The 18,186-nt window shown below is 44.8% G+C and overlaps 1 protein-coding gene across 5 annotated transcripts in view; it reads left to right on the forward strand.

Moving 5' to 3' along the window:
• Positions 1-18,186, forward strand: part of golga5 (golgin A5) — a 102,670-nt gene that overhangs the window by 58,398 nt on the left and 26,086 nt on the right. For all 5 annotated transcript variants that reach the window (XM_063043100.1, XM_063043089.1, XM_063043060.1 and 2 more), the window contains 4 exons: positions 4,365-4,584; positions 7,020-7,143; positions 10,249-10,452; positions 16,335-16,505. In XM_063043100.1, coding sequence (XP_062899170.1) covers positions 4,365-4,584; positions 7,020-7,143; positions 10,249-10,452; positions 16,335-16,505 — 719 coding nt within the window. The remainder of the gene's footprint in view (positions 1-4,364; positions 4,585-7,019; positions 7,144-10,248; positions 10,453-16,334; positions 16,506-18,186) is intronic.

Below are 18,186 nucleotides of genomic sequence, written 5' to 3' on the forward strand. Positions count from 1 at the left end.
TCCACAGATTTGCGCCTCCAATTCGCTCTGACTATTGGGAAATCTATAATACAACCCTATTAGTGTGGTCACACCTTTCCTGTTCCTCTGCTCCACCCATATGACCTCTGTAGATGAGCCCTCTGGGCTGTCCTGTCTACGCACAGCTGTGATAGTCTCCCTGACTAGTAATGCCACTCCTCCCCCTTTCATCCCTCCCCCTGTCACATCTGAAACAACTGAACCCCGGAACATTAAGCTGCCAGTCCTGCCCCTCCTGCAACCAAGTCTCACTAAAAGCAATAATGTCGTAATCCCATGTGTCAATCCATGCTCTAAATTCATCTGCCTTACCTACAATACTTCTTTCATTGAAATAGATGCACCTGAGAACATTTCTATTTCGTACAAACCTTTGATTTCTGTCTATACATGCAGTCCTCTCATGACCTTTACCCTCCTCCACCTCACTATCTGCTCTAACACTCTGGTTCCCCTCCCCCTGCAAATCTAGTTTAAACCCCCCGGGGCAGCACTAGCAGACTTACCTGGAGGGATGTTAGTCCCCCTCCAGTTCAGGTGCAACCCATCCCGTCGTAACAGGTTCCACCTTCCCTGGAACAAGGCCCAATTGTCCAGAAACATGAAGTCCTCCCTCCTGCACCAACTCCTGAGCCACATATTTAGCTTCATTATCTTCCTATTCCTAGCCTCACTAGCACGTGGCATGGGTTGCAATCCTGAGATTGCAACCCTGGAGGTCCTATCCTTCAACTTTGCACCAAACTCCCTAAACTCTCTTTGCAAGACCTCCTCCTTCTTCCTATCTACGTCATTGGTCCCTACATGGACCACGACATCTGGCTGCTCACCCTCCCTCCTGAGAATACTGAGAACTCGATCCGAGATATCGCGGACCCTAGCACCAGGGAGGCAACAGACCATCCGGGATTCTCGATCTCTCCCATAGAACCTCTCATCTGTCCCCTAACTATCGAATCCCCTGTCACTACTACTCTTCTTTTTTCCCTCCTTCCCTTCTGAGCTGAGGATCCCATCTCAGAGCCAGAGACGCAACCACTGCAACTTGTCCCTGGTAGGTTGTCCCCACCAACAGAATCCAAAATGGTATACTTATTATTGATGGGAACGGCCACAGGGGTGCTCTGCTCATTCTGTCTATTCCCCTTCCCTCTCCTGACAGTCACCCAGCTACCTGCCTCCTGACTTTTACGGGTGACTGTCTCCCTGCAACTCCTGTCTGCCTCTGCCTCCCGAATGATCCGAAGTTCATCCAGCTCCAGCTCCAGTACCCTAACTCAGTTTGTCAGGAGCTGCAGCTGGATGCACTTTTTACAGGTGTAGTCATCAGAGACAATTGTGCTCACCCTGACTTCCCACATACTGCAATCAGAGCACTCGACTGCCCTAACTGCTGCCTCCATTTCCTACTCCTAAGGTAATTAGAGTAATTAAAGCAACTTACCCAGCCTTACCTCACTGGGAGCAGGTTCATCCTCAGCCTCTGCTCGCCAAAGCCTCAAAGCTCCACTCCTACCCTGAGCCACTCACACACTGGCCACTCCTCTTCAGTTACCCCTCCTTTTATTTGTCCCTGCCAATTATCTCCAGTACTCACTCCCTCTAATCAACTAATCAACACTCTGTTTAACCCTTCAGTTGCCCTCCGCACTTCTTTTAAATCACACTCACCTCAGCTCCTCAGCTGTTTCCCAGCACTCAGCGCTCTCCCCAGCCCCTCGCTCCTCGTCCTGCTGTGACAGTCCCGCGATCACACTGTCCCGAACCCTTCGCTCCTCCCCCTGCCGCGACGGTCCTGTGATCACACTGTCCTGAGTCCCCACTCTGCGCTCCTTTCATTATGTATTGCAATATACTGCTGCCACAAAACTACACATTTCTCGAATTAATGGAGTGGTGGTGCATTTTCAATAGCCTCATTCTGCTCTTATGATGGCAGAATGTAGTATAATAAGACTCTTGGCAGTGTGGAGGATCAGAGGGATCTTGGGGTCCGAGTCCATAGGAGCTGCGCAGGTTGACTCTGTGGTTAAGAAGGCGTACGGTGCATTGACCTTCATCAACCATGGGACTGAATTTAGGAGTCGAGAGGTAGACGCAGGGAGTGGGGGCGTAGGGGGCGATGTAGGGTATAGGGGCGATTTTAGGGAAGACATGGGGAGTAGGGAAGTGGGGGTGATGCAAGGAGTAGGGGAGTGGGGGAAATGCAGGGAGTTATTAAAATACATTAGAATGGATAAGTCCCCGGGGCCTGACAGAATATTCCCCAGGCTGCTCCACGAGGCGAGAGAAGAGATTGCTGAGCCTCTGGCTAGGATCTTTACGTCCTCGTTGTCCACGGGAATGGTACCGGAGGATTGGAGGGAGGTGAATGTTGTCCCCTTGTTCAAAAAAGGTAGTAGGGATAGTCCAGGTAATTATAGACAAGTGAGCCTTACGTCTGTGGTGGGAAAGCTGTTGGAAAAGATTCTTAGAGATAGAATCTCTGGGCATTTAGAGAATCATGGTCTGATCAGGGACAGTCAGCGTGGCTTTGTGAAGGGCAGATCGTGTCTAACGAGCCTGATAGAGTTCTTTGAGGAGGTGACCAGGCATATAGATGAGGGTAGTGCAGTGGATGTGATCTACATGGATTTTAGTAAGGCATTTGACAAGGTTCCACACGGTAGGCTTATTCAGAAAGTCAGGAGGCATGGGATCCAGGGAAATTTGGCCAGGTGGATTCAGAATTGGCTTGCCTGCAGAAGGCAGAGGGTCGTGGTGGAGGGAGTACATTCGAATTGGAGGATTGTGACTAGTGGTGTCCCACAAGGATTGGTTCTGGGACCTCTACTTTTTGTGATTTTTATTAACAACCTGGATGTGGGGATTGAAGGATGGGTTGGCAAGTTTGCAGATGACACAAAGGTTGGTGGTGGTGTGGATAGTGTAGAGGATTGTCGAAGATTGCAGAGAGACATTGATAGGATGCAGAAGTGGGCTGAGAAGTGGCAGATGGAGTTCAACCCAGAGAAGTGTGAGGTGGTACACTTTGGAAGGACAAACTCCAAAGCAGAGTACAAAGTAAATGGCAGGATACTTGGTAGTGTGGAGGAGCAGAGGGATCTCGGGGTACCTGTCCACAGATCCCTGAAAGTTGCCTCACAGGTAGATAGGGTAGTTAAGAAAGCTTATGGGGTGTTAGCTTTCATAAGTCGAGGGATAGAGTTTAAGAGTTGTGATGTAATGATGCAGCTCTATAAAACTCTGGCTAGGCCGCACTTGGAGTACTGTGTCCAGTTCTGGTAGCCTCACTATAGGAAGGATGTGGAAGCATTGGAAAGGGTACAGAGGAGATTTACCAGGATGCTGCCTGGTTTAGAGAGTATGGATTATGATCAGAGATTAAGGGAGCTAGGGCTTTACTCTTTGGAGAGAAGGAGGATGAGAGGAGACATGATAGAGGTGTACAAGATATTAAGAGGAATAGATAGAGTGGATAGCCAGCGCCTCTTCCCCAGGGCACCACTGCTCAATACAAGAGGATATGGCTTTAAGGTAAGGGGTGGGAAGTTCAAGGGGGATATTAGAGGAAGGTTTTTTACTCAGAAAGTGGTTGGTGCGTGGAATGCACTGCCTGAGTCAGTGGTGGAGGCAGATACACTGGTGAAGTTTAAGAGACTACTAGACAGGTATATGGAGGAATTTAAAGTGGGGGGTTATATGGGAGGCAGGGTTTGAGGGTCGGCACAACATTGTGGGCTGAAGTGCCTGTAATGTGCTGTACCATTCTATGTTCTATGTGGGGGCAACGTGAGGAGTGTGGGCGACATGGGGAGTGGGGGAATAGGTGCGATGCGGGGAGTAGGGGCGACGGGGAGTGGGGGAAACGCGGAAAGTGGCTGCGACATGAGGAGTAGTGGTGTGGGGGCGATGTGGGGAGTGGGTTTGATGCAGGAAGTGGGGGGAAACGCGGTGAGTAGGGGGTGACGTGAGGCCTAAGCAAATTCCTGACTGATTTCCAGAACCAGGGGTTGTACGTACAAGGAAAAGTTGGAATTTTTCTGACACTCGTTCCAATAGACAGCCTGAGCGACAATAAGTAGAGAAGGTATTAAACTGATGAGGGTTATATTAATTATTCCTAAGTGAACTCAAATACAGCAATGAGGGAAGTTAAATTTGAAAGGATTAAACAAGTAAGAGAAGCCAAAGATCTCAAGAGCCATGATATTTTGTTTTACAATAGTCCTTTAATTTGGAAATTTGCGCAAAAAACATTGCATTATTCCAGATGCAGTTGGTTGGGGTGAACAGCCTCTGTGATCTGTACTTTCATGTCATGGTAATTTTTGTGTTTATAGAGTTAAATAAATCCAGGAAACAGATTGAGAAATGGAATACGGAAAACTGGAAGACAGACAGGATCAGCCGGGAGCTGCGCTCTCAGGTGGACGACCTGAACGAGGTGCTGAGCGCCAAGGACTCTCAGCTGGCAGTGCTGAAAGTGAGGCTGGAAGAGGCAGATCAGCTGCTGAAGACGCGCACTGAAGTGATAGACGTGCTGCAGAGTGAGAAGAACAGGTAGCAATGACTCTGCTGGCATGCATGCTGTTCATTAGATAAAGTTTATTCCATAAAGCTTCCAAAAGGCACTGAATTTGGATGAGAAACAGACTGAAAAAAAGATTTTAACACTTGTTCCTTTCATGAGATTTTTATTTATTTCATGGCGTTTTTGAAAGGAAAAACATGCAGCTCTTCATTTATAACATTTAGTGAAATCAAGGATGCAGTTCACAGTGAGGGCCCTTGTTGCTCAGAGCTGACCATGGATATTGTTCTTAGCTGTCTAAATATGCAAGCCTGGGCAGGACGATGTGGAGAGCAGCTTCCTAACTTTTGAGCTCAGTGTCTCAACTCATAAAGGTCAGCCTGCCGTATACCTTCTTAATAACCCCATCAGCCTGCCGTATACCTTCTTAATAACCCCATCAGCCTGCCGTATACCTTCTTAATCACCCCATCAGCCTGCCGTATACCTTCTTAATAACCCTATCAGCCCACCGTATACCTTCTTAATCACCCTATCAGCCCACCGTATACCTTCTTAATCACCCCATCGGCCTGCTGTATACCTTCTTAATCACCCCATCAGCCTGCTGTATACCTTCTTAATCACCCTATCAGCCTGCCGTATACCTTCTTAATCACCCTATCAGCCTGCATTGCCACTTTTAGAAAGTTAAGAACTTGGACCTCATCAAGACTGTTAAGGGTCTTGTCCTTAACAGTGTACTGTCTCTTTACATTTGACCTGCCAAGGTGCAACACTTCACGTCTGGCTGGGTAGCACGATGGTTAGCTTAGCCCTTCACAGTACCAGTGACCCAGGTTCAATTCCTGGTGCAAAAGAGCAGTGCATGCAAGACTATCCAAGAATCTCACAGAACTAGAAGCCTTTTGCAAGGAAGAATGGATGAAAATCCCCCAAACGAGAATTGAAAGACTCTTAGCTGGCTACAAGAAGCATTTACAAGCTGTGATACTTGCCAAAGGGTGGGGGGGGGGGGGTGTTACTAAGTACTGCCATGCAGGGTGCCCAAAATTTACCTCAGTCCCTTTTCCTTTTTTGTTATTTTGAAACTGTAAAAGATGGGAATAAAAAAGCTTTTTGCTTAAACTATTAAAGAAATGTGTCATCTTTAATTTTATGCCTTTTGGAAATCAGTTCATCTTTTACTCGCTTAGCTATTCACAGTAACAGAAATTTTGACCAGGGGTGCCCAAACTTTTGCATGCCACTGTACATCTTGAAATCCTTTTTCTTTGCAACCATCCACGAAAACAGAGGGGTGCCCCAAAGAATGAATGACAGTTAAATGTTAGAACCCAAAGTTCCCGCAGCTCTCCCCTCCCATGTTAAACAGCAGCAAGCAACAATCTCCCCTCCCCCCACCATCGGCAAAAAAAGCATCAGCATTGCCACCAAGCACTCAAGCATGAGCAAAGCAACAGCAAAGACAGAGACTTGCAGTTATCCCAAAGACTTAGCGTTTCACCCGGTATACGACATATGACAGGTTCTCTCCTTCCCTATTAAGGGAGGAAGAGGTGTCTCAATTTTCCCAGTGGGCGGGGAGACATAACAAACAACTCGCTGGTTTACAATGTTAAAAGTTCGTTACAACGCTTTTTTCGCAAAGATCCCGGGTCTCCAGGCACACAGTCGCGGATAACCTGATCCACCAAAGACACATGGGTCTCCTGTCGTGACACCGACCCTTGATCTGCCCGTCTGCAGAGCCCCGAGATCCTAGGCTTTCAAATCTGAGCCAGACTCTTAGGCCGAGCCTTTGGCGTGCCGAACAACAATGGCCAATCGTTGCAGTGTATCATGGGGGTAAAATCAAAAAGGGTGATGAATACAAGAGTGAAGGTGATATGTATATTAGAGTTCACTACTTATGCTCAAATGTTTATGCTACTATCTGTGGTGATGTTGGTTTGCGGAATAAATGTGTTAAATTGTTGTATGCCCAAGGTACATCATTACAAGTTAACATATTTCACATCCATTCTAATCAGTTATGTCAAAGAATGTGCTAGTTTCCTGATTTCACTTTCCTCATTAAGCTAGCATAACTGTATAGCTCCTGTACTTCAATATCCAAAGTGTTGCCTTTTTTCCATATTTAATGTATATTACCATGTGCTGGGTTTATTGTTCCTCTTGGCATTGAGACTTTCCTCATTATGCATGCTGGAGCTTCAAGTTAATTGCCCATTTACTGGGGGTTAAGTAAGTTTTGCTGTTGACATACATCCTTGTTGATGTAATAAGGTGATTGTTAGTGCCTCTAACTGGCAGTATTAAATGGTGAGCAAATTGAAAATTCCTAAATGTTATGGAAGTGAGATAATATAGACTAATCCATGTTGTTGTGCTGTGTATTTACACATTACATCTATCAAATCCCAAGGAGAGTTTTATAGTGACACTCCTGTTTTACTGAAAGGATTCTGCAGGATCATAATGAAGGCAGCAGTTTGCATAACCAAGCCTACCAGACGATGCAAGAGAGGCTTCTGGATGCCGAATCAACCCTTAAAAGAGAACAAGAGAATTATGCTCAGATGCAGGTTGGTCTGAACAAAAGGTACCCAGAACGGGAAGCTGAATTCCAGTTAGGATTTAACTTGGTCTGATTTGTAATTTGCATTAAATCAGATTATGGAGCTATTTTAACTGGTTTGTTGGACGACGCACTTTCGAAGCTGCCTGGATTACAGGGCATGCGCTGTAACGTGCGGTGGGACAAACTGCTTTTCTGGAGTGGTGAGGGCTGGTGGGAGATTGGATAGATGTTTATATAGTTAGGAGAGGCATAGATAGAGTAGATGGACTGTATCTTTTTCCCAGGGTTGAAATGTCTAATATCAGAGGGTGTGAATTTAAGGTGAGAGGGGGTAATTTTAAAGATCTGAGGGGAAAGTTTTTCACATGGAGAGTGAATGGGTGCCTGGAATCTGCTCCCTGGGGTGGTGATAGAGGCAGTTATAGCAGAGGCATTTAAGAGGCTGTTAGATAAACACATGAAAGTGAGTAAAATGGAAGGATATTGACATTGTTGAGGCAGAAGAGATTAAGTTAGCTGGCAATTTGATTACTAATTTAATTGGTTTGGCACAACCTTGTGTGTCGAAGGACCTGTTCCTGTGCTGTACTGTTCTATGCTCTATGAAGCTGAAATGGACAAAAGCGTTTTTATTTTGTGTCCATTTGCTTTCCAAGCAATTAAGAGAGGAAAGATTAAATATGTAAATCCAAGCATAAAGTATGAAGACTTATATAAGTAGTTAATTCTCATATTATTTGTGTCTGTACCTTAAGCGTCAATCGTTATATAAAAAAGCACAAAAATCACACGATGGATTTTGTTTATGTCGCACACTTTGCTCAGCAGAATAAATACAGATTTCATTGGCTGGTGCAGTCATGCTTTCTAAAACTTGTAATGGTGACAAGTGGTATTTTATCATTATGCCATAGCACATAGAGGCAAATGTTTTTTTTTCTTGTAACAGTTTAAAACAAACTTCATTGATTGTGATTAGGGAGAATTTGTCTGTGATGCAGAGAAGTACAATAGGATAGAAATTTGTCCTTGGCAGCACATAGCAAAAGTACCACACATCAAAGTTGCTGGTGAACGCAGCAGGCCAAGCAGCATCTCTAGGAAGAGGTGCAGTTGACGTTTCAGGCCGAGACCCTTCGTCAGGAAGTCTCTAACTTCCGCTAAGGCCCCACCTCCCCCTCGTACCCCATCTGTTACTCATTTTTATGCACACATTCTTTCTCTCACTCTCCTTTTTCTCCCTCTGTCCCTCTGAATATACCTCTTGCCCATCCTCTGGGTCACCCACCCCCCCGTCTTTCTTCCCGGACCTCCTGTCCCATGATCCTCTCGTATCCCCTTTTGCCTATCACCTGTCCAGCTCTCGGCTCTATCCCTCCCCCTCCTGTCTTCTCCTATCATTTTGGATCTTCCCCCTCCCCCTCCAACTTTCATATCCCTTACTCACTCTTCCTTCAGTTAGTCCTGACGAAGGGTCTCGGCCTGAAACGTCGACTGCACCTCTTCCTACAGATGCTGCTTGGCCTGCTGCGTTCACCAGCAACTTTGATGTGTGTTGCTTGAATTTCCAGCATCTGCAAAATTCCTGTTGTTAGCAAAAGTACGATCACATTGGTTCTCCATCTCTGAAACTCAATTCCACTGGAAATCTGCAGTAGAGTACAGTTCCCAGCTGTGAATATATAGTTACCATACATAATTGAGGATGTGTTTCTAATCCTTGGACTGAAGTAGTGTACTGTCCATGACAGCTGACATGCAGAACATCTGCACTGAACCTTTCATTGTGTTTGTGGAATTCCACCAGAGTTCACCCTTGTCCCAGTTTCACCTCTTATTTCTTTATTCTCAACTCATGATGTTTGTATCTCTCGTTTAAAATTAATACAGTGGATTCCGGGTAACTGGGACATGTTGGAACCAGTGTATGTTGGATGCCCCAATTAGATGAACTTTCATGGAAGTAGTTAAAAAGGTATAGAAAGACAAATTACCATTTAACTGAGTAACAAATTATGTATTTAAATGAAATACAGAGCAAATTAAAACAGTACAAATAGCACTACAGTACTATAAAACTGTTATTAGTTGCAAATAGTTACCCATGGAGGAATTCATCCAGTGTACATTGCCGTGTTCTTTTGATTGACTGTAAATAAGCAAAATCAGCGCAGATACATACCTAGGGTTGTGCTTTGGCTTGTGTCAAATATTTTTGTGACTTCTTGGCAAGTGTCTGAAGTTTTCTAAAGTCAAAATAAAGGAATAACATTATCAAAAAATCACTATGTTTTGTATTGCAGTCCATCGGCCCAATTAGATAACGTAACACAAACGCACACAACTGATGCTATTTAAAAACTGTTCGTCCTAAACACGATGTAGAGTCTAATGACCACACAAGTGTGTGTAACTGATGCTAGTTAGAAACTGTTCGGTCATTGTCTCCTGTCCCAATTAGGCGGTGTAGTGTCCCAAATAAACAAGGGAATCCTATTTTCTTGATTAGTTTCTGCTCTTTAAGAGTTGTCCCAAATAAACAGCTGTCCAATTAACCAGAGTCCACTGTATTTTTGTTTTAATGTGTGTGACTTTATTTCTCATCTGGATGAAGAGGGCATTTGAGTGTGCTGTGCAACACAGTCAGTCATTTATGAGACTGGACAGTAAAGATGAAGTAGGTAAACGTGAGAGAGAAATTCTTATAATTGAATGTGCTGGAAAGCTGTTATAAAGTGATACAGGCTTCTTCCCAGAATCTGTTTAGCACAGTGACTTGAACTTGCTGAAAAATCAAAAATCAAGAGCAAGGTTGTCACGGTAGCATAGTGGTTACTGCAATGCTGTTGCAGCTTGTGGTGTTGGAGTCTGGGATTCAGTTCCAGTGTCCTCTGTACATTCTGCCTGTGAGTGCGTGCATTTCCTTCAGGTGCTGTGGTTGCTTCCCACAGTCCAAGGACTTACCAGTTAGTAGGTCATTGTAAATTGTCTGTGATTGAGGTAGGGTTAAATAGGTGTGTTGCTGGGGGGTAGAGCTCAGTGGGTCAGAGAGGGCTGTTCTGCACTGTATCTCTGAAGAAAATAAAACACTTTTGTTCTTTCTGTTCAGAGTGAATTTGCAGCTCGCCTCAGTAAGATAGAGTGTGAGCGTCAAAGTCTCGCAGAAGCGCTGACAGCAGCTGAGAGAAAGGCGATTGAAGAGAAGAGGAGGGCAGAAGATCACCAGCAGCAGCTCAAACTTGCCAAGACCAGCCTGGATTCTGCTAAACAGGAACTGGTGGAGTACAAGCAAAAGGCCTCCCGAATCCTGCAAGTGAGGACAAAGTTATGAAGAAGTACAACAAACTTGTATATTTAGCTAAGTAATGTCAAATGGATAATTTATTATGTGGAACGTACTTTGAGCCACGAGGGTCCCAACTCAGCAATGGAGACAAATTACAGCCTATAAACATATACAACACATAATAGCATAACATAGAGCACTACAACATAGCAACAGGCTCTCTGCTCCACACCAAGTATTAACCTGTCTAGTCCCATCGACCTGCACCCAGGCCATAGCCCTCCAAACCCCTCCCTTCCATGTACTTCAACATAGAAAACCTACAGCACGATACAGTCCCTTCAGCCCACAAAGCTGTGCCGAACATGTCCCCACCTTAGAACTACCTAGGCTTACCCATAGCCCTCTATTTTTCTAAACTCCATGTAGCCATCCAGGAGTCTCTGAAAAGACCCTATTGTATCCACCTCCACCACAGTCACTGGCATCCCATTCCACGCGCTCACCACTCTCTGCGTAAAAAAACTTACCCCTGATATCTACTCTGTACCTACTTCCAAGCATCTTAAAACTGTGCTCTCTCGAGTTAGCCATTTCAGCCCTGTGAAAAAGCCTCTGACTATCCACACGATCAATGCCTCTCATCATCTTCTACACATTTGTACTAAATATTGAGATTAGCACTGCTTCCACAACTGGCAGCTTGTTCCATACTTTCACCACCCTCTAAATGACCAAGTTCCCCATGTGTTCTCCTTAAGCATTTCACCTTTCACCCTTAAACCCATGATATTTGCATTTACCCTATCTATACTCCACATAATTCTGTATACCCCTATCGAATCTCCCTCATTCTGTTATGTTTCTGTACTCCACATAATTCTGTATACCCCTATCGAATCTCCCTCATTCTGTTATGTTTCTGTACTCCACATAATTCTGTATACCCCTATCGAATCTCCCTCATTCTGTTATGTTTCCGTACTCCACATAATTCTGTATACCCCTGTCAAATCTCCCTCATTGTGTTATGTTTCCGTACTCCACATAATTCTGTATACCCCTGTCGAATCTCCCTCATTGTGTTATGTTTCCGTACTCCACATAATTCTGTATACCCCTGTCGAATCTCCCTCATTGTGTTATGTTTCCGTACTCCACATAATTCTGTATACCCCTGTCGAATCTCCCTCATTGTGTTATGTTTCCGTACTCCACATAATTCTGTATACCCCTGTCGAATCTCCCTCATTGTGTTATGTTTCCGTACTCCACATAATTCTGTATACCCCTATCGAATCTCCCTCATTGTGTTATGTTTCCGTACTCCACATAATTCTGTATACCCCTATCGAATCTCCCTCATTGTGTTATGTTTCCGTACTCCACATAATTCTGTATACCCCTATCGAATCTCCCTCATTCTCCTGTGTTTCAGGGAATGGAACCCTAACCCTAATCAATGTTTCCCTATAACTCAGGCCCTCAGGTCCCGACAACATCCTTGTCATTTTTTTTAGATGTGTAATTTGTGATGATCACTTTGGGAATAAGGAGTTAGAGTGCTCTATGGCTCGAAAGCATTGAGGTAGAGTAGAAAGTATTTAGAGAGCCTGGAATTGCTCTTGGAGAGGGTGATGAACAGTTATCCAACTAATCAAAAATCCCGATGGTTCAGCATCTGGCTCACTGCTCGGAGCATTGGAGTTTGCAGTTCAATTCTGGCATCCCCTTTGAGAAGGCGGGTTAGCTCCCACAAGTTAAAGACGTACCAGTTAATAGGTTTGCAAATTGTCCTGTGATTAGACTGGGTTGCTGGGTGGCGCGGGTTGAAGGACCGCAAGGGTCTGTTCCACACTGCATGTCTAAATAAGTAAATAAAATTGTACCTGGCCCTCTCCGGCTTCTCTCACTGGGGCTCCCATTCCTGTGTTCCATTCAAATGACCAGATTCATTTGTGTAACATCTTCAATAAAGCTGAATTAAAAGTGAAGCATCTTACTGTCTAAAACATAGGCTAGTTCAGCACCACCGAAGTCCCTGGCCAGATGGTCTGCATCCCAGAATGCTTAAGGAAGTAGCCCAAGAAATAGTGGATGCATTAGTGATAATTTTTCAAAACTTGTTAGATTCTGGACTAGTTCCTGAGGATTGGAGGGTGGCTAATGTAACCCCACTTTTTAAAAAAGGAGGGAGAGAGAAATCGGGGAATTATAGACCAGTTAGCCTAACGTCGGTGGTGGGGAAAATGCTAGAGTCAGTTATCAAAGATGTGATAACAGCACATTTGGAAAGCGGTGAAATCATCGGACAAAGTCAGCATGGATTTGTGAAAGGAAAATCATGTCTGACGAATCTCATAGAATTTTTTGAGGATGTAACTAGTAGAGTGGATAGGGGAGAACCAGTGGATGTGGTATATTTGGATTTTCAAAAGGCTTTTGACAAGGTCCCACACAGGAGATTAGTGTGCAAACTTAAAGCACACGGTATTGTGGGTAAGGTATTGATGTGGATGGAGAATTGGTTAGCAGACAGGAAGAAAAGAGTGGGAATAAACGGAACCTTTTCAGAATGGCAGGCGGTGACTAGTGGGGTACCGCAAGGCTCAGTGCTGGGACCCCAGTTGTTTACAATATATATTAATGACTTGGATGAGGGAAGTAAATGCAGCATCTCCAAGTTTGCGGAGGACACAAAGCTGGGTGGCAGTGTTAGCTGTGAGGAGGATGCTAAGAGGATGCAGAGTGACTTGGATAGGTTGGGTGAGTGGGCAAATTCATGGCAGATGCAATTTAATGTGGATAAATGTGAAGTTATCCATTTTGGTGGCAAAAATAGGAAAACAGATTATTATCTGAATGGTGGCCGATTAGGAAAAGGGGAGGTGCAACGAGACCTGGGTGTCATTATACACCAGTCATTGAAAGTGGGCATGCAGGTACAGCAGGCGGTGAAAAAGGCAAATGATATGCTGGCATTTATAGCAAGAGGATTCGAGTACAGGAGCAGGGAGGTACTACTGCAGTTGTACAAGGCCTTGGTGAGACCACACCTGGAGTATTGTGTGCAGTTTTGGTCCCCTAATCTGAGGAAAGACATCCTTGCCATAGAGGGAGTACAAAGAAGGTTCACCAGATTGATTCCTGGGATGGCAGGACTTTCATATGAAGAAAGACTGAATGAACTAGGCTTGTACTCGTTGGAATTTAGAAGATTGAGGGGGAATCTGATTGAAACGTATAAAATCCTAACGGGATTGGACAGGCTAGATGCCGGAAGATTGTTCCCGATGTTGGGGAAGTCCAGAACGAGGGGTCACAGTTTGAGGATAAAGGGGAAGCCTTTTAGGACTGTGATTAGGAAAAAATTCTTCACACAGAGAGTGGTGAATCTGTGGAATTCTCTGCCACAGGAAACAGTTGAGGCCAGTTCATTGGCTATATTTAAGAGGGAGTTAGATATGGCCCTTGTGGCTACGGGGGTCCGGGGTATGGAGGGAAGGCTGGGGCAGGGTTCTGAGTTGGATGATCAGCCATGATCATAATAAATGGCGGTGCAGGCTCGAAGGGCCGAATGGCCTACTCCACCTATTTTCTATGTTTCTATGTTTCTATGTTAACAGAATGTTGCTGTTAGAGGGCAGAACTGAACAACAGCATTAGGCTCCTTTGAACTACTTTCACAGGGGGGGACACAAACTTTCATTTAAACTTTAAACAACAGGAATTCTGCAGATGCTGGAAATTCAAGCAACATACATCAAAGTTGCTGGTGAACGCAGCAGGCCAAGCAGCATCTATAGGAAGAGGCGCAGTCGACGTTTCAGGCTGAGACCCTTCGTCAGGACTAACTGAAGCCTTCAGTTAGTCCTGACGAAGGGTCTCGGCCTGAAACGTCGACTGCGCCTCTTCCTATAGATGCTGCTTGGCCTGCTGCGTTCACCAGCAACTTGGATGTATGTTGCTTCATTTAAACTTTAATGTTTTTCACTGGTGCATTGCAATACTGGAATGTGGTCACTAGGTGGCAAGAATGAGCTTTATTTGATAGTTTTTAATTTTAATTGAGTAATTTTTGTATTTACCTTATCCCATCATGAGATGCTTTTGCAACTTCCCGGCAGAAAATGCCAATTTTAGATTAGACTCCTAAATATACAGTCAAGGTGTTTTAATTTGATATTATGTTTGAAAGGAGATTTGATAGAAGTACACAAAATTATGAGGGGGCATAGATAGGGTAAATGCAAGCAGGTTTTTTTCCACTAAAGTTGGGTGGGACTACCCTATGGATTATGGGTTAAGGGTGAAAGGTGAAATCTTTAAAGTTCAAAGTAAGTTTATTATCACAGTACAACCCTGAGATTTGTTTTCTTGCGTACATACTCATTAATCCAAGAAAGGTAATAGAATCAGTGAAAGACTGCACCCAACGGGAACGTGAGGGGAACTTGTTCACTTGGAGGATGTTGAGGGTGTGGAATGAGCTGCCAGCGCAGTTGGTGGTTGCAGAGTCAATTTCAACGTTTAAGAGAAATTTGGATAGGCACATGGATTGGAGGGGTATGGAGGGCTATGGAATGGGAATAGCCAGATTAGTAGTTCAGGAAGGAAAGGCATATTTCTGTGCTGGAGTGTTCCATGACTAATGAATGGTTCACGTTGAGTAGGATGTCAAAATTGCATCAAAGAGGAGCAAGTGTAGTCCAGGTGATCCCCAGATTACAGCTGTTTGGGTGTCAGAAATTTGCTTTAGAGTTCACAAACCACTACCCAAACTCTGCCCTTACAGTTCTGTGTGTGGAGGAAAATCATTTGTAGACCATTTTCTTGAAAGCAATTCCCCCTCCCATAACATGGGTTTGCCAGTTGTTGACGAACTTGTATTGATGTGCAGTGAGGACTGAATAGACTGGTTGCATCATGACCTGGTATGGAAACTCTAAAGCCTTTGAACAGAAAATCCTACAAAACGTACTGGATTTGGCCCAGTACCTCACGGGTAAAGCCCTCTCAACCTTTGAGCACATCTACATGAAATGCTGTCGAAGAAAAGCAGCATCCATCGTCAGAGACCCTCCCCACCCAGGCCATGCTCTTTTCTCACTGCTGCCATCAGGTAGAAGATACAGGAGCCTCAGGACACACCACCCGGTTACTATCCCACAACCATCAGGCTCTTGAACAAAAGAGGATAATGACACTCATCTATTGAGATGTTCCCACAACCAGTGATCTCACTTTAAGGCCTCTTTATCTTGTTATTTCATGCTCTCGTTTTTTATTGCGATTTATTTATGTTTGCATTTGCAGTTTGTTCTCTTCTATGGTCTTGCTCTTTCATTGATCCTGTTTACAGTTACTGTTCTATCGATTTGCTGAGTACTAAGAGGAATAGATAGAGTGGATAGTCAGCGCCTCTTCCCAGGGCACTACTGCTCAATACAAGAGGACATGGCTTTAAGGTAAGGGGTGGGAAGTTCAAGGGGGATATTAGTGGACGGTTTTTTACTCAGAGAGTGGTTGGTGCGTGGAATGCACTGCCTGAGTCAGTGGTGGAGGCAGATACACTAGTGAAGTTTGAGAGACTACTAGACAGGTATATGGAGGAATCTAAGGTGGGGGCTTATATGGGAGGCAGGGTTTGAGGGTCGGCACAACAGTGTGGGCCGAAGGGCCTGTACTGTGCTGTGCTATTCTATGTTCTATGTAAGCTCATAGGAAAAAGAATCTCAGGGTTGTCTGTGGTGACATGTATACACTGTGATAATAAATTGTACTTTGAACTTTCAACAATGCAGGTGTCAATAGGCCTATATAAGGAATATTCATCGTTTTTCTCTGTTACCATACCAAAATTATTTAACACAAACTTGTTATCAAATCTTTATGCTGTTCTTCCACAGTCCAAAGAGAAACTGATTAACAGCCTAAAGGAGGGTTCAGGGATTGAAGGTATTGAGAGCCATGCGATTAGCACACTGGAGCTGGAGGAGGTGCGGCATGAACGTGACATGCAGCGGGAAGAGATCCAGAGACTGTTGGGTCAGATCCAATCACTGAGGACAGAACTGCAGGTAGGTACCTCTTGTCATCAGCTGTAAAACTCTTCCTGCTTGCTTGAGCTGTGACTGAACAAAGCACCACAAGATGGAAATGGCTCTGACAGGAAAACCTGGCATTTTGGCTCTGCGTTTCTCCATGGTGTGCTTTTTGGGTGGGATTTTAAATGGGAGCCCAGTGAGTTGGGAGCAGAAATAGGCCATTCGGCCTTTCATTCTATCGTGGCTGATTTATTATTCCTCTCAACCCCATTATCCTGCCTTCTCCCCGTATCCTTTGATGCCCTGACTAACAATAAACTATCAACCTCTGCTTTATATATGCCCAGTGATTTGATCTCCACAGCTGTCTGTGGCAATGAGATTCACCACCCTCTGGCTGAAGAATTTCATATTGATAGAACACCCACACCACAGGAGTAAGCTCTTCGACCCATCAAGTCCAAGCCTAGTCCCATGGACTTGCACCCTGACCATCGCCTTCCACACCTCTCCCATCCAAATTTCCCTTAAATGTTAAAATCAATGCGCATCCATCACTCACACTGGCTGCTTGTTCTGCAATGTCAGCACCCTCTGAGAGAAGAAGTTGCCCCTCATGTTCCCTGTAAACTCTTCACCTTTCACCCTTAACCCATGAACACTGTCTACTCTGGCTCTCTGGTTCCCATCCCCCTGCAACTCTAGTTTAACACTCCCCCCAACCCTGCCAGTGCAGCATTAGCAAACCTTCCACTGGGATATTAGTAATCTCTCTTCAGCTGAGGTGCTAACCATCTTTTCTGTACAGGTTTACAGTTCCACCTTCCCTGGAAGAGAGCCCAATGATCCAAAAATCTACAGCCCCCTCTCCTGCACCAACTTCTTAGCTACGTGCTAAACTGTTTGATCTTCCTGTTTCCTTTTATATTCTTTTCCTCTAGAAACGAATGCTAATGTTGCATTTGGCTTCGTCACCACCAGTTCAACCTGCAAGTTAACCTTTAAGGAATCCTGCACAAGGATCCCAAAGTCCCTCTGTACCTCTGATTCTTGAACTTTCTCCCCATTCGGGAAATAGTTTACGTCTCTATTCCTTCTACCAAAGTGCATGATCAAACATCTCCCTACACTCTTTTCCATCTATCACTTTACCCTGTCTTTCAATCTGTCCAAATCTTTCTGCAGACTTCCTACTTCCTCAGCACTACCTACCTCATTCACCTTTCTTCGTATTGTCCCAACGAAGAATCGGTCCCAACACGGATCCCTGTGGATCATCTTTCTTCGTGTTGTCCCAACGAAGAATCGGTCCCAACACGGATCACTGTGGATCACCTTTCTTCGTGTTGTCCCAACGAAGAATCGGTCCCAACACGGATCACTGTGGATCACCTTTCTTCGTGTTGGCCCAACGAAGAATCGGTCCTAACACGGATCCCTGTGGATCACCTCTCTTCGTATTGTCCCAACGAAGAATCGGTCCCAACACGGATCCCTGTGGAACACCACTAGTCACGGGCAGCTCCCTTTGTTCCCACTCTTTGCCTCATATCTGTGGTTCGACGTTTGGATGGGGTTTTAAATGGGAGCCCAGCGTTCTATTGAAAGATTGTTGGGAGACTTCCGGTAGCGCTCATGGAGTGAAGTCGCGTTCTTGACTCGCTCCATTACCTCTGAGTTTTTTCTCTCTATGGTCAGCTATACTTTAATTAAC

Source organism: Mobula hypostoma, chromosome 1 (assembly GCF_963921235.1).
Source record: "Mobula hypostoma chromosome 1, sMobHyp1.1, whole genome shotgun sequence".
NCBI classification, from domain to species: Eukaryota; Metazoa; Chordata; class Chondrichthyes; order Myliobatiformes; family Myliobatidae; genus Mobula; species Mobula hypostoma.